General features: G+C 42.3%; 1 protein-coding gene across 1 annotated transcript in view; it reads right to left on the bottom strand.

The window, feature by feature from the left end:
• Positions 1-15,641, bottom strand: part of MYRFL (myelin regulatory factor like) — a 105,180-nt gene that overhangs the window by 44,835 nt on the left and 44,704 nt on the right. Inside the window, exons 6-10 of the mRNA XM_036456681.2 lie at positions 14,063-14,213; positions 10,011-10,206; positions 7,093-7,169; positions 5,825-5,935; positions 3,848-3,938 (exon numbers count right to left, since the gene is read on the bottom strand). Coding sequence (XP_036312574.1) covers positions 3,848-3,938; positions 5,825-5,935; positions 7,093-7,169; positions 10,011-10,206; positions 14,063-14,213 — 626 coding nt within the window. The remainder of the gene's footprint in view (positions 1-3,847; positions 3,939-5,824; positions 5,936-7,092; positions 7,170-10,010; positions 10,207-14,062; positions 14,214-15,641) is intronic.

The following is a 15,641-nucleotide window of genomic DNA, read 5'->3' as shown; positions in this document are numbered from 1 at the left end:
CCAGCAACCCTTTGGTACAAAGACAACGCTCAACCAACTGAGCCAACAATGTCTTCTTTAGCTACCTCACAGGGTTGTGAACATTGACTGAAATCATGTGTACACAAACACTAAAAATAAGGGTAAAGAGTCTCGAATTTATCCTCAAGACATTCCTCTGTGGATAGTACCCACTGTTCAACATATAATTGATTAATCCGCTGTCCTCAGCCACAGGCCTGCAGAATTGCATGATTCAGGGCAAGGGAGGAAAATTCCACATACAAAGAATACCATGTAAATGGTGCCCCCTGCAGGTGCTTGGAATAGGAGACAGCAATTCATGGCAATTGGAGGCTTGCTTTAAGGTTGGAACGGAAAGTTGGAATTTCTCTGCTTTACCATTGTTTGGGCTTCTAAAGCCATCGATGAAGAGCGCTTGAGCTGAGGAAAGCAACTCATAAGAAAGCAGTATTTGTATCTTTTGAAAGGGCTGTGGAAAGTGGGTCCCAAAATGCTCTCTACTCCTGCTACTCCGAGTGTGCTCCCCAGGCCCGGAGGGGAAAGAAATGCATATTCTTGGGCATCTCCAACCTATTGAATCAAAAACTTGGGGATGGTACCCAGGTGTCTGCCACATCTTTAAAAGGCAGACATAAGCAAGCATTCCTCCAGCCAGCTACATATAAGTGAAGCAGGTTGGACAATGCATTTTAGAAGAAATGTGGAACCGAAGGAAAGCCTTGTCACTCACAAGGAGAATCTGCAGGAACTCCACTGGGGAATCCTCCCAAATCAGGCATCTGGGAAATAACTCTGTTCTTTGGAGCAGACCTTACTTTTCATTAAACTGGTCAATTTACCCTCTGGGGACATAACCTATTTCTAAAGCTGTTTTGATTGACAACCCAGAATGACTGAGTCAGTATAATTTGGGTGTCATCTCACCATTCTCTCTCCAAGGAGAATTCTGACACGTTTGGTTTCCTGAACCCTCCTGGATGCCCAAACTCTCACCTATTCCAACCCTCTTACAGCTCCCCTTACCTGAATCTCTGCTATTGGGAGGAATGAGTCTTATGCCCCCAAATGAATCTGAATTTGCTAAATGCAATTCCCAGTTCTCCATTTAATGGGGTCAGGTCTTGTAACATCTTTATCAAAATTTTCTACCCTCATTCTGGCGCTCAAATTAACAGAGCCAGGTCACAGCCTAAGAGGGCACATTTGGCTTTTTTTGTAGAATGCAGGCTGGTCTGCTCTCTGCCCAATTTGTAATGCATATGCCTGTATGGAGCCTTCCAGAATCTCTGTTACAGGACGTGTGTCCTGTGGGCATTTCTAATACTCACTGATTCAGAAAATACCGCCATTTCTGAAATTGTTTTTCTCTTGGTTGGCATAAACTTTACACAAATAGATACAAAAGTCTACATTCATTTTCACTTCTGCATTTTGGGGTTAGAGTGGACAAAAATATCAATAAGATATTTCTATTTGGGGATGAGGGAGGTTTTGTGTTATTACCATGATTTGTCTCATGTTTGTTGGGGTAACCCTTGTTTTATTCAGCACACTTATAGAATAGGTTGTTCTCTTTAACCAAAAATTGTGGCTAGAAGAAAACAATCAAATTTGGAGTGTAATCATATCTTTTCTTCTATTTTGTTCATATTATTTATGGCAACTGTTTAAAAAATATTTTTATTGATTTCAGAGAGGAAGGGAGAGGCAGAGAGAGATAGAAACATCAATGATGAGAATCATTGATCAGATGCCTCCTACACACCCCCTATTGGCTACTGAGCCTCCTGAAAACCCCTCCTGCATGCCCCTGTGCCCTGAGCAGGAATGGAACCATGACCTCCTGGTTCATAAGTCGATGTTCAACCACTGGGCCACCCAGGCCAGGCTAGCGCAATCTTTTTTTTTTTTTAATTCAGTGAATGACATGACACCCATATACTGAGTACATATTTAATGTTTTTTAGTATTCATACAGAATATGAATTACAAAAAGTTTTCTACTTTTCAAAGTCATCCTTATGAGTTAACCTATTACATTGCTTTGGATATGAGGAGGCACCAGCTAGCAGGGTTTGGGTAACAGCATGGTGAACAGAGGTGTTCCGTCTCGGATTGCTGCTGTGTGGACTTGCGCAGCAGCCAGAAGACAGTTTTACAGGTGCTGCCAGCAGGAAACAGAGGAGCCTCCACTCCAGGTACATTTTTCAAATATGAGCTATATGGCTCAGAGAAGCACTTTCATGATACCTAATCTCTGCTACCTCTCAATTTACTCCTCCCTATGAGAAATCAGAAACAATAAACAACCTGGTTTTCAGACTTTGTTTCAAATCAGATTTGTTATTGCTGCAAAGCAAGCCCAGATACATCAAGTGAGGTGTCGCGGACCACCCTGAAGGCTGCGGAGAGAGCATAGGAACCTTTGTTCTTGGCTCCTGAGCAGGGGGAGGGCCTCACCTGCCTTTCCTGGAGGAGCCTCACCTGATGCCTCGCCTGAGGCGTACACACAGGTGGGTGCACAGCCCCGCCCTCCCCTTGGAACATCGGAACCCATCAGGGTTTTACCTCATTCCCTTCATTACTCCACCTCCACGAAGACTCTGAGATTTAGTTTAAGGATTTCTACTAAAAGGTGGCTTATTATTTTTAATTGACTAAAAAGATTACACAGAGGGCCCTTTGTTTCAGAATAGCTCAAGGCGAGCAAGGAAAAACTCAACTCAAGAGGGCAGAACTTGTCCCCAGATCTAAGGCTAACAACCAACCGCTATGTGGGCGTGTCCATGGTGAACGTTTTTTCCTGATTGGAGTTCTCATGTCTTCCCTGTGTCACTTCAAAGAGCCATGACAGCACCCCTCCCAGGGCTGCTGGGCCATGGCTACCTACTCCCTCATGGCCCTGGCACCCTCAGCAGTGGGCAGCTTGGCCTCACAGCTGCAGCTGCAGCTGCCAGCAGCTTTCTGTTCTCCTCGCTGCCACGACTCTGTCCACAGCTGTGACCGATCAGTCATCCAGCAAACCGTACTGGACCATTCTGAGGCGCTAGGCAGGGGCCCAGGTGGGTCACCCATCACGTTAGGGCATGAAACGCCTTCCTGTCACTTTCTGTGCCCTGTGGGCTTTGGGGTCAGAGAGAACTGGGTTGTTAACGGGCTCCATCGTTTATAAGCTGTGTACGTTTCTGGCCCTCTTGTACTTCCATTCCTCTGGGTGCAAATGTTGTAATACAAATGGCCGGGGCCAGTGTGACTCAGTTGGTTGGAGCATCATTCCATACACCAAAAGGATTCAAGTTTGATTCCTGGTCAGGGCACATACCCAGGTTGCCCGTTCAATCCCTGGTTGGGGTGCATGTGGGAGGCAACCACCCCAATCTCTCTCTCTCTCTCTCTCTCTCTCTCTCTCTCTCTCTCTCTCTCTCTCTCTCCCTCCCTCCATCCCTCCCTTCTCTCTCTAAGTCAATTATATCAACTTAATCCTTGGGTGAAGATTCACAAAATAAAGAATGTGATACAAATGTAAAACAATGTTAGAATATACAATGAGGTCAGATCTAAATAACTTAGCCCAGTGTGGTTTCTCAGCTACAGCACTCCTGGCCTTTTAGGAGGGTCACTCCTTGTTGGGGTGTTGTCCTGTGCATTGTAAAGTGCTGAGCAGCCTCCCCGACCTTTACACATTAGATGCCAGCACGCCTGCCCTGTGATAACCAAGAATGTTTGCGGACATTGCCAAGTGACCCTGGATTGAGAACCGCTATGTAAAAACTGAAATAGCATCTGCTATCACTATCCTCAGGAAAGCATGTGGGATCCAGAAAAGTCAAAGAACGGAGCTTACCCTTACAATGATCCTTTCAGAGATGTGGGCAGACAACAGATAGAGCTGGTCCTGGTTAGCAGCATACAGTCCAACCACCAACATGAAGTATCTAACTCAGAAACAACAGACCAATGCCAACACATCAGGGAATGGAGTCATAATTTGTGCAATCAAATATCACCCCACAGTTAGTCAACAGTGAACTTGCCTAGATTGGTTTATGCATTAAAGTTTGCATGTGTAAAGATTTTACTCCTCAGCTCTAAGATGCCCCTCCATAAGAGAGCACTGGTTTACTTGCTATTGCTCTGGGCCCCCTGTTGCCCAGTTTGAAGTATCTGGGTGCTGTGTAGCCTTCCCTGGGGAGCATCCGCTGGGGGCCTGGCTCAGCCCATGTGTGCTGACCTGGCCCAGGCTCCATTCCCAGGCCCTCAGCAAGCACTGCTCACAAACACGTGCACAATAGCAAGTCATGTTAGAAATCTCTTTGTCCAGAGTCACCCAAGCCACATGTCTTAGGCCAGTGGTCGGCAAACTCATTAGTCAATAGAGCCAAATATCAACAGTACAATGATTAAAATTTCTTTGGAGAGCCAAATTTTTTAAACTTCAACTTCTTCTAACACCACTTCTTCAAAATAGACTCACCCAGGCTGTGGTATTTTGTGGAAGAGCCACACTCAAGGGGCCAAAGAGCCGCATGTGGCTCGCAAGCCAAAGTTTGCCGACCACAGTTCTAGGCCTCAATGGAGGGTGACTGAGCAGGGTCTGCTCAGCCACAGCGGAGCCTTCCCATCCTGAGCTGGTTTTTGGCCATGTGCCCTGTACCTTCCACATCCTCCAGTCACGACTTTTGTCAAAGATCTGGACCCTCCTCTCCAATATCTCCCAATGGCAGTTTTCATCAGTTATTTCAGTTGTTTCTTCATCTATACCACTGATGAGACATTTTTTAAGATCATTTCTTGAAAGTCAAAATGAAAACTATCCCAATCAGAGAAGCTTTTGCTTTAATAACTGCATGAAAATACTTCACTAACTTCCTCTGTAACACTCTACAAATTCTCTAATCCCTAGAGAATGGTTCCTCCTTTATATCTAAAGTAAATCAGGAATAGTAATTTTTGTTGTTATTTTTGTTGTTGTTAGCTACCATCTACTGAGTGCTCAATGAGTCATGAGTAGGCCAAGCAGTTTATCTACATTTTTTTCACTTAGATCCCCTGAACAACCCTATCAGAGAAGAATATGGTTGTTTTCCCCATTTTACAGAATAGGAAAATGAGTCTCAATGAGGTTATGTTCTCAAGGTCACCCAGCTAGTAAATAGCAGTATCATATATTCAAATGCATTTTTTTTCCCCAACTCTAAGACCTATATTCTAAGATATTCTCAAACTTGAGAATACATCAGAGTCCCCTGGAGGGCTTGTTAAGACACACACTTTTGGGCCTCACCCCCAGAGTTTTTGATTCAGTCGGTCTTTGGTGACGCCTGAGAACTTGCATTTCTAATAAGTGTTAAAGTTATATTACCTCTGATAGTCCTGAGACCACACTATGAGAACCGTAGGTCTAAATTATCAGTGCAAATGTATTTCATTTTCTTAATCAAAAAAGACTACAGCGAAGCTTCAGGATTCAGAGCATCATATTAGTGACTGGCATACAGGTTTGAGAAATGCAGTCAGCCCTCAGTGCTCAGATGACAATGAGACATAAATGTATGGCCATCCCAAAGAACTATGGAGGGAACCAAGGCCAGCAGGTTTGGGCAGGGCTGGGTGGGAGGGGCATTGTGGGGGTGAGGATGGCAGAAGAAAGATGGCTCACATAAAGGAGATGTGCTAATACTGAGTCAGAGAAGGGAGGGAAATGACTGAGGGAGGCGGGTTTTCAGGCTATCAGGGCCCAGAGGGGCAGCGGGGCCCCGGAGGGCTCTGCCTGGTCACCTAGAGAACTGGCCACCATGGTTTGGCACGGTGACTCTGGTACCTCTGCTCAGGGTTCGGTTTCCCCTTCTTTCTCATGTTATTTGCTGTGGTTTCACTGAAGTGTAGTCGGCCCAGCGTTACTTTGGTGACTTGGTTTGCCAGTAGGTCAATTCTAAAACAAACAGCAGAAATACCAAGAGAGAGTGAAAGAACGTAGAGTCTTGGGGCATATGTAACCATTCTGAGGTTCTCATGTTCGGTCCCCATTTTCTGTCACACTGGGGAGGGCAATTTATTCTAGTCGCTGATTTTTTATAAACGACCCATAGCATGGCTGGGAATGGGGGCCAGGGAAGCCCACAGAATAACTCTTAAATGGAAATGCTCACTGGGCAGGAGCTCAAACCCAGAGTGTCTGACTCATGGGGCTGCATGCTCCCCAGACCACATGTGGGTTCTTTTACCTCCACGGTGAGGAGAAAGACATATATTATTCATGCCTCTGCTTCTATAGCACTCACTTCATGACTGGAGCAATTTATCTACTAGGTTCTGTGTGAATTCCATCACAGCCCCTTTATGCATCTGCCCTGTCCAGGCCTGGCTCTGGGAGGCTGCTTGCTCCTAAGGAAACCACACCCAGCCTCGAGGGAGGACCAGAGCCATCAGGCAAGTTTAGAGCTGTGTTTGTGAGGGAGGCTCCTGTTGAGCATCAGGTCTGCCCCAGCTAAGGGACTATCTTCTTCCTGCTCCAATGGGATTAACTCAGGGTCAAAACACTGAGAGTTCTCAACTGTATCCCAGCCAAGTCAGTTGAAAAGCAAATCCCACTCCAAAATGATTCTATTGGGGACTCTCTCTTTGGACCACCGTATTGTTTTTGGAGAATCCCAATCCTGAATGCTTTCTATTTTGGAACCCATTAAGCAATCTACCAACCTATCTTTAAAAAATAAGGAAAAAAAAATCTATTGTAAGCACAGGATGGATCCCAAGCCTTGAAATTAATTCTATCATCATTATCATACCAATTAAAATTAAAAGATGTAACAGTAATTTATCCCAAGAAACCAAGTTTGTTAGCAAGGTTGTCAATAGCAAATGATTATAAAAATAATAATGACATAAAAACGGAGCTTTTTATAAGAAACTGTTTGCAATTATGTCAATGCATTTTACCTACTTTGTTTTTCATAGCATATGTTCAAAACATTAGCATATTGTCATTTAGATTTTATGGTAGGATTTACTTAAAATAAGCAAAATAAATTGGGCAATAGGTCTTTTTCCCAAAACATTCCCAGAGGAATTCAGAAAAGGAATTCTTACCTAACAGGATTGAAAATCTTTTTGCTCCTATCAGCTTGGGACTGTTCAATAGCAATTATTTGATTGGTGGCTTCCACCTGTGTAGAACAACACAAATTAATCATTTAGAAAATTAACTCAGAATAAAAATGTTCATTAGTAAATAATATTCAAGTCTTTTGAAAGTTTTCCAAGGTGTTTGTTTAGGAACTGGCTAGAAAAGACATATAAGACATGGCTCTGACCTTAAAGCAGTGTGCTTGCTGTTAGTGAGGAAAATAAATACCTGTGAAACTACACAGTGAAAACATAAGACCACAGAGCATTTCAGGTAAACAGTGAGCACAGAATGAACTAGTAGAAACATCAGTTCCAAGGCACAAGAGCAACTCAGCTCAAAGGATGCATGCATTCATTCATTTATTCATTCTGTAAATACTTGTTGAGCACCTGCTATGCACCAAGGATTGCTCAAAGCATTAGAAATGCAAACTTGACCAAATTAACAGAAATCCTTGCTCTTGCAGAGCTTACATTCTTTAAAAAATACATTTTATTGATTTCAGAGAGTAAGATAGGTAGAAACATCAATGATAAAAGAATTATCGATCGGCTGCTTCCTGCATGCCCCTTACTGGGGATGGAGCCTGCAATCTGAGGAGTGACCTGACTAGGAATTGAACAGTGATCTCCTGGTTTACATGTCAACACTCAACCACATAGCCACCCCAGCCATGCGCAGACCTTACATTCTAACAAGAAAAACAGTGATAGGCCTGGCCAGTGTTGCCCAATGATTACAGCATCTTCCCATGTGCCTAAGGGTCTCAGATTTGATTCCCAGTCAAGCACATACTCGTACCCAGGTTTCTGCCCAATCACAAATGGGAGGCAACTGATTGATGTTTCTCTTTCTCTCTCTCCCTTTTTCTCTCTCTAGAATCAATTTTTTTAAATGATAAAAATAAATATTGGAAATGACATGTATTTGTTACTTGCTACAAACTCCTAGTATTATTAGTGAATATTGGCAACAGTGAGATCAGCGCTGTCATCTATGGCTTGTGGGTATTTGCACAGTAACAGTCTTTCTGAAAAGCCATTGAGCAACCTATATCAAGAGTTTCAATAATGTTCATATTTTTTATGTGTAAATTCCTCTGCTGGAATTTATTCTCATGCAAAGATGGGTATATGCATATGTTTACTGCAGTTTTATGAATAAGAACAAAAAATTAGAAGTAAAACTTACTATAATATAGGAATTCCTATGGTACATCTATACAATAGAAATCGATATCATCTTTATAAATAATAGGTGATAAAGTCTTTAATATCATGCAAACTTTTTAAGTTCATATAGTGTTATGAACTTAATTTTAACAATGGAAAAATTAAGCTATCAAATGGTGGGTCCAAATATGAATGAACCTTTTCTCTTCATATTTTTTGTGATCAAAAATTTTCACAATAAACTTATTACTTCCAAAATCAGAAAAGTATGTTTTTTGTTGTTGTTTGTTTTTGTTTTGTTCTCTTTGGTTCGGTTCGGTTAAGAGCTCAGTTTGAAGCTCCAGTTTGGGAGGCTACGTCCAGGTTAATGATCAGAATAAAATATGTGGACAATAACTATTCCTCCCATTAAGGCTCTGGATCTGAGGTAATAATTTAATAGATGCATTGACCAATCAGAAGTCATTCTGCCTGCATTCTAAACCCAGCTCTATTGTGTATTATCTTGGATGAATTGTGTAACATACTAGGTCTCACTCTCCCCTCTTGAATTGTGTAACATACTAGGTCTCACTCTGCCCTCTCTGTAACTGGAAAAGAGAAGGTCTTGACTAGCTTAGTGGTTCCTTAAAGTCAGAATTTCATGAAAACTTTGAATCTACTCCCTATAAAAATGAACCAGCATAAAAAAAAAAAAAAACACTACAAAATAATTAAGAATACATTTAGTACCTGGCCAATGTGGAAATGAGCTAGTAGAAAGATCAGTTCAATGCAGTTGAGCATTGACTCAGGAACCAAGAGGTCACTTGTTTGGTTCCCAGTCAGGCCACATGCCCAGGCTGCAGGCTAGATCCCCTGTAGAGGGTGTGCAGAATACGTTCTCTCTCATCGATGTTTCTATCTCTCCATACCTCGCCCTTCCTCTCTCTCTACAAACCAATAAAAACATTTCTTTTTTTAAAAAGAATGCATTTATGCCAAAACCGGTTTGGCTCAGTGGTAGAGCGTTGGTCTGTGGACTGAAAGGTCCCGGGTTTGATTCCGGTCAAGGGCATGTACATTGGTTGCGGGCACATCCCCGGTAGGGGGTGTGCAAGAGGCAGCTGGTCGATGTTTCTCTCTCATTGACATTTCTAGCTCTCTATCTCTCTCCCTTCCTCTCTATAAAAAAATCAATAAAATACATTAGATAAATAAATAAATAAATAAATAAAGAATACATTTAGTAGAAGAAGTGCAAGATTTATACACTGAAAAGTGCAAAGCTGCAGTATCTGAGTCCAGGGTTAAGAAATTGGCAGCTTCCGCTTCCTATGTCCTGGAATATTTATTCTTAGAACCCATCCCCCATGCTGTGAGGAAGCACAAGCTGTCCTACAGAGAGGTCGCAGAGAGATGAGCCCCGGCCTCCCAGCCACTGTCCCTTTGAGCTCCTGGCTATGGCCAGCACAGACTTGACAGACATGTCAGGGAGCCATCTTGCAAATTGGATCCAGGCCCGGTTGAACTGTCCCAACTGATGACTCTTAAACAGAGATGAGCTATCAGAGCAAAGCCCTAACCAGGTTTTAGATTGTGACCCACCTATGTGATTTTCAGTATTTTAAGTTGCTAAGTTTTGAGGTTCTTAATTATGCAGCAAAAGACAACTGGAACACTTAATAAATGTTCGCTGAATTAAGTGGCAGGAACTATAGACTTACCTTAACCCCAAAAGCTTTCAAGTAAAACATTTCTATTGGGATTAGACCCATTTGAGTTTTGACAAATTTTGGACTTCCCCAAACTTGGATGTGGATGGTTATCTGAAAATGGTTCTTCTTCTGGCAAACAAAAGCTTCATCTACTGGTGAATAATTAAATCCTTTGTCTGTGACAACTCGATAGCCTATATGGGGTCTATGAGAAGAGGAATACAAGAAACCACTTTTACAAACATTTTCTACACATTTTCTTTCATTAACCATATCATTTGTGTAAACATTTCAAGAAAATATACTACAGGGAGTTCCTTTCGCTAGTTTAATCAATCAATTTTGTGGATTTTTACTGAGAAAATGAAAATGGTATTTCAAAACACAGCTGGCTCTCTCGCAGCTTTTCATCTTCTCACAAGGAAGGAGCACAACTCTTGCCAACCGGAGGCATCCTTTCCTCAGCCTGCCTTTTCCATTTGTGCTTTCTAGACTTCTAATTTCACTCCACCGTGTGATACAAAGACATAGGCTAGCTGTTGGGAAGTCACCGCATTACTCAGACTTGTGAAATACGTGGGATAGAATTTTATCTTTTTCCTTCTTTAAAAAAAGAAGCCTCTAAATTTTATCAGCAACCATTCTCAAATAGTCACTCAGGTGAATGAATATTCTGCCTGCTGGTAATCCTATGAGTAAAGCAAGCGGGTCAGCAATACCAGGGACAGCTTCCCACCAGATCAAGCAGAACCATCCTATGGAGTGTGCTCATTCCTTTTTTATCCACCCAGTCTGGTGACTGCACCGGAAACCTACTGTGCTGGTTATTTCTGCAGAAAGGCATCAATGGTGGCGGAGTGGCTAAAAGACCAGATTCTTGCTTTCCTTGTTTTGCCAAATCATTTTCAATAGAATGTCACATGTTTCATTAAATGCTTAATTAATTCAACATCTTTACATATTTAAATACTCTTCTTTTTTTATGTTTTATTTACCCTTATTGTTGAAAGTATTACAGATGTGCCTTTGCCCCTCCATTGGCCCCCTCCACCTCGAAACTGCCCCCCCCCCCCGCCCCGACCCCAAATAAAATGTGTTAAATGTGAAACATTATCAAGGTAGAGAAGAGAATATAAAGGCTGAAAACTCCTTTGGTGAGTTTTTTACAGATGTTGTAGCTACGGAACATGACTTCTCATTCATCGAGGTTCTGAATGTGGGTTTTTCCTCGGAAGGCCGCTCCTTCCTGGGACCTGGGCCCAAGAGGCAGTCCTTCCTGCTCCGCTCGCTCTCTGCTACTGTGGATTTTTGCATCCTGGGATCTCCGTTTGTAAGGCCGCCATTATAATGAACAACCCAGAGTTTCTAATTTGTCCCCTAATTCCAGAGACAGAAAATATCAATGGGCTTCTTGGGTAAGTAGTGTTAGTTCTTTGCAGGTAAAGCATCTTCTCAATCAATCAAGTCACCGGGTCATTGATTACCCTCAAGGAGCTGATCAGTCAAAGGCTCCACAATCACAGTGCAGGCAAGAAAATCCATTGGATGAAGAATTTGATAAAGACCACGTGTCTTGTGCCATCTGGGAACTTTATATTGACTCGGGTTTCTAGAACTAATCTGCTAATTTGCTCATCTAAAGGCTATGTGGATTGAATAGTATAGATTTTCCGACAGAGGGTAATAAGAACTGTCTTGGTTAAGAAAAAAGGAAATATCTTGCTGTGATCTTCCATGTTTTACTGTAAAAAACTCTGCAGGAAGCAGGTAAGGCTGACAGCTCATATATGAGCCTGAAATTTAAGGATAGCTATAACAGAAACTGAACCAACCAATAATTATAGTGCTGAAGATGATTCTGAGTCTTAAACACCAATCTCTGGTTAAGAAATCTATTTATTTAAGCATAGAAATTCTATTTTTTACATCAAAAGTTAACTATAAAGTCACCTAAACTAGTTTTCTTAAAAGCTATTTTTTAACACAGGTTTTAAATATTATCCAGGATAAAAAGAGGTCGGATAAATTTTCAACCCCCTAACCTTAGTTAGGTAATTTAAGAAAACAATATTTCTGTAACAAATTAGACATAATAATCTAAGAAGACACAAGTGACTTTCTTTCTCAGTGATCTGAGTAGTGAAACCAAGAGGGCCAGATGAACATTGCCTTCCTTTCTGCTTAAGAAAAGTGAATCGTGGTTTCAAAATAAATCTTCCTCTTCACCTTGAGTTGATTGTGCCAGCGTCCCCCTTTTTTCTAGATCAGTCGAGAATAGGTTGGCTATTCAAATAAACTTAAGATGTAATCTATTCAAGTCAGAAGAGAAATAATAGTCACCTGGAAAACTTGATTAACTCAGATGTAGAGAGATTAAGAAGAATTAAAAGGTGTCAATTAAAATACTGTGCATGTTTTTTGTCCTCATATTTAGTCTTCATATTTAAGATAGAATTCCGGGCACCCCCCAAAAGATAATAAAATGAAGACTAAGACTCAAAACCAAGACCTCTGGACTCTTCCTTTCTTTTTCTAAGTGCACACAATGGCAAAGACACAAAGCTGTGACATTTCAGTGATACAATTAGCAACTTGCTTCTTTCTGCCTCCTATTAAACATACCAACTCCCAAATCTGTTTAACTCCTTAGATTTTTTAAAAATAATTTATTTTATTTTTTCTATCACCATTTATCCCCTGTATGCCCTCTTCTACCTCTACTTAACTCCTTAGGTTTTGTTTTAAGGAAAATATTTCTCCCTTCTGGTTCATCTTACGTTAAAGTCCTAGGGATAATTTTTGCTCTTAAAGAAGTTATACTTGAATTTGGAAAATGCCACAAAGGCCTTCAAGTTTGTAGGCCGACATTTCTTATTTCACATTATTTTTATTTCTTGAAAATTTCATTTTATAATGACTAACATTTTCCAGTGTTTCAAGAAGGTATTTATAATCAATGAAAATTCTAGAAAATGTAGATGGGTAAATCATATCTTAGGGAATATAGAAAAGTCTTAAGAATGTTTAAGAGCAATAATGTAGCCAAAACTAGTTTGGCTCAGTGGATAGAGTGTCAGTCTGTGAACTGAAAGGTCCCAGGTTTGATTCTGGTCAAGGACATGTACATTGGTTGTGGGCACATCCCCAGTGGGGTGCAGGAGGTGGCTGGTCGATGTTTCTCTTTCATCGATGTTTCTAGCTCTCTATCCCTCTCCCTTCCTCTCTGTAAAAAAAATCTTTTCTTTTTTTAAAGAGCAATAATGTATAAGTCCATGTTTGTTTCTTAGAACCATAATGTCGTAAGAATAGGGTGTAACATTCCCAGTGTATGGATATTCTGTATGCTTTGATTTCCATCTCTGAGTACAAAGCCATCAGTGACTATGATCACGGCAGTGTATGTTAAAAGTGAACTTGACAATACCAATTGGTAGCATAGAAGCTGGGGGAGTAAGGTGTCACTAGCTAAAAATGTATTGTGGCCCCAAAATGCATTCTCTACATTTTTAAAATACCTGCAGGATTACATGTTGGTAATTCGGGAAATTCCCATTTTCCAGAGTTTAGTTTAAACTGAACATGTGGCCAATGGATAGAATGCCAGCCTTCAGACTGAAGGGTCACAGGTTCAATTCCGGTCAAGGGTACATGCCAGGGTTGCATATTCAGTCCCCAGTGTGGGGTGGGTCAATCAATGATTCTCTCTCATCATGGATGTTTCTCTCTCTCTCTCTTTCCCTTCCTCTCTGAAATCAATTAAAAATCAAAAACAAAACAGGGTATGTGATCTAAGAAAGATTCCCTCCTCCTGCAATGTTCAGTGGGAAAATTATAAGGAGTTAGAATTATGAGTCTGGATTCATGAAGGCCAGAAACCCATGTCCCAGTTACTCATTAGCGAGAATGCAAAGCATAGGGAGTAAGACATACCTTCTCACTGGTCCATCCCATTTGGCCAAGGTGGCACCAAACCCCAAATACGTGGGTTAGTTTTGAAAATTAGCCCTGCCTTCCTCCCCTCACCCTCCAGCCCACCGCAAGGGATTCCCAAGGCCACTTACAGTTTTTCGTAATGACCATTTAACAAACTATGCCAAGGAACACTTTGGTAGGGCTGCCACTTCAGAGCAGGGGAGCACTGGTCAGCAGGCATCATGTTCTGCCCCTCACTGTCATGGTCTTGCATTTCGCTGCTGTAACTCCTACTCGTCGCTGCAAAGAAATAGGTGTGTGAGATCTTTCCCCAAGGCTACTTTTCCTAGACTCACAGGCTGCTGCGTGGAGCTAAAGAATAGGCCGTTCGAAGGCTGAGTGCCTGTGTGGCAAGCAACAGGGTTGGGAGGCAAGAGGCACGTAGCTAGTCTCGTTCCCTCATCTATAGAGAGAGCAGCTTGAGGTCAGTGGTCTCTAAGATGCCAGGGTGAGTACATGTTGGAACCATTGCCCTCAGTATTTATCTACCGCACACCCTGCACCGCATCTCCTCACTTCCATTCTGTGTGGTCCCAGTCCACTCCCCGTCTGAGGAGGGTGGGAGACCCAGGGAGGCTTGGCCAATCCAAGCACAGCATTCACTAGTGTGTCATAATTGCATCAGGGAGACACGGGGCCTAGTCCAACCCAAGCAGAGTGGATTTCAGCACCACTGGAATGCAGGTCCAAAGATGCTACGATTTTTGCATGAGGTTTGAACCTGGGAGATACGTCTCCGAGAACTACTGGCACCCTCCGGGGACAAGAGGGACAAGCCTGTCTGGGAAGAACACAGCACAGTAGAAGGCACACTGAGAATGAAGGGCACCCCGTCCGATGGGGTGATCTGAGTTCTGGGATCCAATCTTAAACTCTTGGGTTCCAACAGTCAATAAATCCTCTAGTTGTTTGTTTGTCTGTTTGTTTGTTGCTTAAGGCAGTTTGAGGTTTGGGTTTTTGTCTTTTGTTTGTTTTTGTTCCCTGCAAACAGTATATTCTAATTCGTTACAGGTCCCTGGTGGCACCAAGGTTCTGTGGTCCAACTAGCTTTTGAACTTAGATGAGTTATTTTTTCACAGTGCCCTACTTCCCTCAACTGTGAAACAGAAATGAAAACAGGTGTCCTGCCCAACTTGCAACATGACACAGCAGAGAAAATACAGTGGCAGCACTTTCAGAAGCTGATACCGGGAGAGAGTGACAGCGATTTCACACGTGCAAGCTGCTGTTTTTTGCATAACCTGCCCGTTGTCTTAATTTGAGTGTGCCTCTAAACCGTACGATTCAACCACAGAAGATAATTTTAATGTAAAATCCACTGGTACGTTTGCTGTTCCCCTACTCTCTGAACTCCTCCACCGTTACGCATGCCTGACATCAGGAGTGAAAGGGAAACAGTGGTTGTTCATGAGATCAGGTGCGGGCTGTAAGAATGATGCAGAAATATGACATTGGCTCCTACAGAGTGCACTTAGCCCACAGCTTGGAAAAATTCAGGGGGGTGTGGCTGGGTTTCCTTTCACTCACCCAACTTTCTTTATACTTTCACTAGGGGCCCAGTGCATGGGTTCATGCACATTGAAAGGAAATTAATTAGAAGGTGGCCGGCAAGATGGGACTGGCCGAGATGGCCAGGGCTCAAAGGGAGTGAGTGGGGTCCCTCCAGCA

This window comes from Pipistrellus kuhlii, unplaced genomic scaffold (assembly GCF_014108245.1).
Source record: "Pipistrellus kuhlii isolate mPipKuh1 unplaced genomic scaffold, mPipKuh1.p scaffold_m20_p_3, whole genome shotgun sequence".
Taxonomy (NCBI): Eukaryota; Metazoa; Chordata; class Mammalia; order Chiroptera; family Vespertilionidae; genus Pipistrellus; species Pipistrellus kuhlii.
The sequence above is the reverse complement of the archived record's forward strand: the minus strand, read 5'-3'. Positions and strand labels throughout refer to the sequence as shown.